General features: G+C 37.0%; 1 protein-coding gene across 1 annotated transcript in view; it reads left to right on the forward strand.

The window, feature by feature from the left end:
• The window catches only part of RAB3GAP1 (RAB3 GTPase activating protein catalytic subunit 1), a 118,597-nt gene that overhangs the window by 78,075 nt on the left and 33,840 nt on the right, over positions 1 to 6,682 (forward strand). Inside the window, exons 10-13 of the mRNA XM_045287420.1 lie at positions 512 to 580; positions 1,495 to 1,568; positions 5,667 to 5,759; positions 6,190 to 6,359. Coding sequence (XP_045143355.1) covers positions 512 to 580; positions 1,495 to 1,568; positions 5,667 to 5,759; positions 6,190 to 6,359 — 406 coding nt within the window. The remainder of the gene's footprint in view (positions 1 to 511; positions 581 to 1,494; positions 1,569 to 5,666; positions 5,760 to 6,189; positions 6,360 to 6,682) is intronic.

Here is a 6,682-nt window from a genome sequence, read left to right on the forward strand (position 1 = left end):
CCCCAGCTCCAGAGATGCCTTAAAGGGACCTCAACTTACAGAGACACAGTCCACAGGCTAGGCATCCCACAGGTAGTGTAGCCTATAAATTGAGGCAAAGAACGAGCAAGGCAGCCGCACACTGGTCCAGTGATCAAAGAGCAAGAGACAAGAAAGGTGAGGCTCACTGAGCCATTATCTCTCCGCTCTTCAGTTAATCCTACTTGTATTTATCGGCCAGGCTGGCATAATAAACTATATCAGGGACTATTTTACTTTTTAATTTTATATTGAAATTGCGATGCTTTATTAATACTGTCACCGGCTGGGATGAATGTAGAGTAATGATGTAAGTAGAGACTGATAACTAATAATCTGTTCATCTAGGCTTTTCTCTATAACTTTAAAAAAAAGGAGTTTTTAAAGTATTCAAAGTTGATAAGATCGTTATTGATCCTATTAAAGTGATTATCGATTAGAGAGCATGTACAGTTATAAGCTTTGGGGTATGCTTTATGTTTTTGTATTTCAGTGAACTTCATTTAGCAACGACGTGGCCTCACTTGACTGAAGGGATAATTGTGGATAATGATGTTTATTCGTAAGTATGTTATGAGCAATACATTAAGATCTAGAAAAGTCTGTAAAATACACTTTTTAGTTGGCAATTTCCCCCCCTTTTTTAATCGCTCTAAAAAGATTGATTCATTTTTCATTTTTCTTTTTTTTTAAGGTTATGTTTTTTATTAATATGGATTAGAAATGAAATTCAGGGTGCTGACTTTCAGGCTGAAACCATAGTTCACAGATAATGAACAATCTGAAGCTTAGTTGATTTAAGGAAAAAAAGATTACCTGTAAGCAGTTTGAGATACGGCACATTATAACTGTTTGAAATCCTCTTAACTCTAGTTTGTATGAGACAGTATTAATCACATTTTTTTCTTTTCTTTTTTTTAATCGCATTCTTTAAAATGCAGATAAAAATTATATTAGAAGTTGCTTAAGATATTATTTTTTATGTTATTCTTGCATTGTTGTGTGCTCTGGATTCGATTCCAGCTTTATCGTGAGCCTGGGTCACAAAGTCGAACTACTCCATAGAGCTTCCTAGGCTGTCATCCATAGGAGGAGCAGCTTGCCAGGTGCTTTCTCCTGTGAAATGCTGATGGTTTCACACCTCTGACCTCTCAGATAGCAGCCGAGTGCACTTAACCTTTGTGTTACCACCACGAGCTCCTTAATTCTCATATTAAGTTGTCAGTTTCCACTGCTGCTGCTTGTGCATAGTTTTTGTTCATTTTGGTTTTTTGCCTAAGACATTTTATTTAAGATTTTTTTCCCTTAATCTTACTAAAATGGCCGTAGACATCTAGAAAACAGTAAGTTTAAAGGAGGCAAAATGGACTTCTTGTCCTTCTAGGTTGTGTTTGCATTAGACTGTGACTTGATAGGTTCACCATTCTTACAGATTGTCATAATTAGAATCTTCTGTTTTATCCTTTTGCTTTTTAGTGATTTGGATCCTCTTCAGGCTCCCCACTGGTCTGTTAGAGTTCGAAAAGCAGAGAATCCTCAGTGTTTGTTAGGTATGATATACTATATTTCTTCCCTAATAATCCTCAGTGTTTGTTAGGTATAATATACTATATTTCTTCCCTAAAATGTCAGCAATCTGCCCAACTTCCAAATCAGGAAGATTGAATTTGTTCAGGCGTTGTTCTTCTATCCAAAATTATGTTTTACATTTGGTTCTTCCTCAGTAAAAATTCTTTTTTGTTTTGTTTTGCTGTTTATATATTTGCCATTAGCAGGGAATCTTTTTCCAGCACTAGCAGGATTCCAGTTTCAAAGTGTCTTTCCATTTTAACCAGTCTACACCTCAGAATGACCTAGTGCTTTCTCATTACCTGAATGTTGTTTGTCTGATGATTTTATAGTGTGCCCGTTCCTTCTTGCTATGTGTCATAGTCTGCATCTTCCATTTCGGTTCATGGAGCCCTCTTTGCCTTTTCTTGTCTGCGAGACCCACAGTGTGGTGCATGATGGGAGGAGCACTGATTTTAACAATAATGTGTTAGTCTGGGTAGACTAGAGAAACAAATCCTGACAAAGATCAAAGCACTGAGGGGCGCATGTCTAAAGATCAAATTAATGGCTTGAGGCAAGTGGCCTTACACACTCTCTATTTTATACTTCCCAAAATCATTTCTATAACTCATAAGCAGAAGAAATCAGTATAAACAAAGTAGAATCAGATACTAAACTCAATTCTTAAAGCAGTCAAGTTCAATCCCTAGTTAGCTTATCTAAAACCATTTGATTTATACGGAAGTATGGGATTAGGTCTCTGAGAGCACACCTGTTTACTGGTTTAGGACCAACCTCAGAAAACCAGACTCACTTCCACTGAGTGGATCCCAGCTATCGTGACAAGGATCCCAGTGGGTTTCTGACACTGTAACTCTTTGCAGAAGTAGGAGGCGTCATCTTTTTCCCTGGTCCTTTCGAACGGCTGACCTTGGGCTAGCAGCCCAGTTCATAACCCATTATGCTACCATGGCTCTTCCTGATTTAAGAAAAGGAATATGAATAGTCTTGTTCTCTTGATAGGATTTTTTTTTAAAAGAATGCAGTGAAATAACATAAATGAAAGGACTTTGAAAAACATCAGTTGCTGTTCAGATAGGTTTTACCCCCCCACCTAGATTTTATTTATTTTGTTGTTGAGACTATAAACAGAAGAACATAACACCAATCTGGCAGTTTCCTTGTTTACAATTTAATGACTGGATTACAATCTTCGAGTTGTATAGAGATCTCCCCCTTCTTTTATGAGTTATTGTTATCTCATTATCTTAAACTCAGTGTGTCCCTTCCAACTCCTGTCTGATGTTTTGAATTGCTATTGTCACTTTGAATCCCATGTAGGTCATTCTTAAAAGAGCATAATGCTTCAGACAGATCATTGTATTTAAGGACGCTTAAAGGGATATCTTTTGTTTAGGACAATGTTTCCCAAAGTGGGAAATACCACCCCTTGCGGGGAGAGGTGGGCAGGGGTCAGGAATGATCCAGAGGGCTGCAAAGGCACGTATCTGCACTATATCCTGCATTATGAGATAGAGTACGAAAGTTTGTAATTGCCAGCAGAGCACTATGTGATTTTTTTTTTCCCCCTGAAAAGGGAGTGGTAGGCCAAGTAAGTTTGGGAACCTGTGGTTTAGGAAATTTTTGGTTTAAGGTTTAAAGATTATCTCTTGACTGTAGTTTCAGGAGTTCATATACCCTCCAGGGCTCTGAAAAGTCTACAGTCCATGAGATTTTGTAATTGTTTTACATTTTCCCCTTTTTGATATGGATTCTTCTGTGGAATCATGCATCAAAATGTTTGGTAAGGGTCACTGGGTACCATCAGTTTCTCATGAAGTCCTGGTAAAAGAGGCAGGTGTTCATGGAGGCAGTTAGCCACACATACCACTTTTTCTCCTATCCCTGATTCTCCTTCCTTTGCTACTCCAGGAAAATGGGGACCATTTATCCCTGAGAAGACTACTTGCAAGCTTTCAAGACTCTAGGCACTACACAGTGAACTACTGTACTACCTGATCAAGATCAGTTAACCCACACACAACTCTAAATAAAGTTAATAAGCCCTTATTGGCTGGTGGTCAAAGGGCAGCTAGAGCCTAATTCACATCACCCTCCACCCCGAATGCTTAAAGAGGGAGGTGTTTATATTGTGGAATAAATAGGGTACAAGGGTGGGTGGCGTCATGCTATATGAAAAAATAAGAACTTATAAAAGGGGGGTTTACAAACAACATCAGCAATTTCAAAAAGAAATGGCAACAGCTCAGCAGTTACAGAAAACAGCAGTTACAGAAGGAAGTACAGTAGTTGCAGAGTAGCCATACCTGGGTCAATACAAAATGGCTGCATTCAGGCAAATTAATACAGTATGGTTACATTGCCAAAATGGCTGCACCTAAGTAAACTAATATATTATGGTTACATTAGGGTTAATTGTGGTGGGTTACTACTCTAGGAGGTAGAATAGAAACACCAAACATTATATTAAGCCAACTAACTGAAAAGCCCCATGAAACCATCACCCTAAACTTCCAAACCAAGAAACCAAATCCCCTAGATGTATGGTTATGCTTAAATCAGATAATATTACTATACCCCGATCTGTAATTGTCTCCCCCTTACTGTGTCTATTGGCCTATTTCTTTCATGAGCTCTTCTAATTGTTCCTTTCTGCCTTTTCCTGCCATTGCTCATGCACATGACCATTTTCTCGATTTCTTATATCCACCCAAACTACCATTCAACCATGGCATTAATAAATAATTATTGATAGTAACTGCATTTCTCAGGCATTATTTTTTGGGGGGCTCTTTAGTGTTCATTTTATTCTTTATTCATCAGATGCTAACTAGCACTTGCCCTTTGGGCTAAGTTTTGTTGGAAAATGGAATTAAAAGATAAGGATTTTTACACAAACTTTGTGAAGCTCTCTTGTAAAAGGGTAATTTTCTACCTCTAGTAAAGCTGTCTGCAATATAAGGGAGGCAGAATGGGATCACTGCTAAGAACTCTGAAGTTGGACAATCATCGATTCAAATCACCAGCTTTGACAGTTTACTTAATCTCTTCAAGCCGCAGTGTTTCCACCAGTAGAATAGAGATGGTAATCGTAGATCTTTTTAGGGTTGTTAAGAGATTCTTGTGTGAGCATGTGCAGCACACATTTAACACACACTTAGTGCCTCACACTTAACACTTCTCATAATAAGTGATTTCTGTTGTTTTAACCACTCAGTCATAATTACATTTCTTTACTAAATTTCTTTTCCTAATTCCTTATTGTTCTTCATCCACTTCTGTGACAATTGCAGAGGGTTTTATAATTAAATATATTCCCATTTAAAAATTATTATTTATCTCTTTTTGACTGCTTTACATGACTAGATTATAGGATTTTCCCACATTTCTAGAAAAATAATATAGGCTTATTCAGTACTAATTATAAATTCTAGTACTTAGAGGGACTCCATAATTTGAACTGTCTAACTTTGGTATGGATGATTCCTTTTTAGCTCGAGTTTTTGGGGTAAAGCTTCCTCATTGCAACTCTGTAGAACATACTGAACCCTTTTCCTCTTCTTAAAATAATAGCACAAAGCATATCATTAACAGACCATTAAAGCTGAAGTAACTTAAACCTGATTTCTGAATCTTGTGGAAACCTATCAGTGTTTCCTTTTTACTTCTACTTTTTCAGTGGATGATGAATGCTAATGTGGTGCTAGTTGAGGAAAGGAAAAAACTGCATATGTGTGTGTAGTAATATTTTTATTATTTCTAGAACTTTATGCAATAAATTCTACTTGTCTCATTAAGTCACAGTAGTAAGAGCTGGTATGATTAGGTACAGTTGTTTTTGTTTTCCTTTTCGTTGGAGAAGGAACTCTCAGCAGTTTGTTGGATTTTGTTGTTGTTGATATATTGCGCCGTGGAGGGAAAGGAAGAGAAGGCTGCCTTCAAAGAGAATTATGTTCTGGCTTCTCAGGTGGAAACAATGAATGGTTTCGTCTTCTGCCATACCTTAGTTACTAGCTTTTGGGAAAACATGTATACTTTAATTCATAAGATTGATTTCTAACCTTTTTTTTATCTAGGTGATTTTGTCAGTGAGTTTTTTAAAATTTGTCGTCGTAAAGAGTCAACTGATGAGATTCTTGGACGATCCACGTTTGAAGAAGATGGGCGAGGTGACCTGTTTTTTCTTTTTAAGCTAATTATCTAATCCTTTTTCTTTGGAACATTTGTCAGCAACTTTTTACTTTCTGATTTTGAGTTAAGTTGGAGAAACAGGTTTTAATGGATTAGACATCTTACCATTTACTTCCAGACTGCACCCTGCGCTTAAGATGTTAAATGCATTTTAAAAGTTCTTTCCACTAAACCTGTAGAATGTTCTTAAAAATACAGTTTAGAGATTTTTGTTTTTGAAGTCTGCTGAGGAGAAGTAATTTGCATGAAATTTTTGTAATATATAAAACAGAGCCATGTATATTAAAACTTATAATTATGTGACGATATAGTCATTCCACTAAAATATTCTTTACCATCATTAATTTACTCAAGCCTTTAAATCTGCTAGTACAGATGATGTAATTCTTACTCATTTCTATTTTATAGAAATTACCGATATAACTCATGCTTTGTCAAAGCTGACCGAGCCAGCACCAGTTCCAATTCATAAATTATCTGTTTCAAACATGGTACACACTGCAAAAAAGAAAATACAAAAACACAGAGGTGGAGAAGAGTCACCACTGAATAATGATGTCCTCAATACTATCCTCTTAGTAAGTAAATGTCAGTGTCTTCGTGTGACTATATGTGCAAATCTTTATTCATTGCTTATCAAAGCCCTTACATGTGACTAGCGATCAATTGGGAATGTAAAGTAAGCAAACAAGAGGACCTCCGCACTCAGTTCCCAGTATAATGTAGTTAGAATCGTAGCTAGAATACAAGCCTGGTTACCCTATAAGGCAGAGTAGAACTGCTTCCTAGAGTTTCTGAGACTGTAAATCAGCCTTGTCTTTCTCCCTGTAAACAGCTGGTGAGTTCAAACTACTGACCTTGTGGTTTGCAGCCGAACACATAACCTACTACCCCACAAGGG

The sequence above is a fragment of the Echinops telfairi genome, unplaced genomic scaffold (assembly GCF_000313985.2).
Source record: "Echinops telfairi isolate 266 unplaced genomic scaffold, ASM31398v2 ScPeMD7_15;HRSCAF=58, whole genome shotgun sequence".
In the NCBI taxonomy this organism is placed as follows: Eukaryota; Metazoa; Chordata; class Mammalia; order Afrosoricida; family Tenrecidae; genus Echinops; species Echinops telfairi.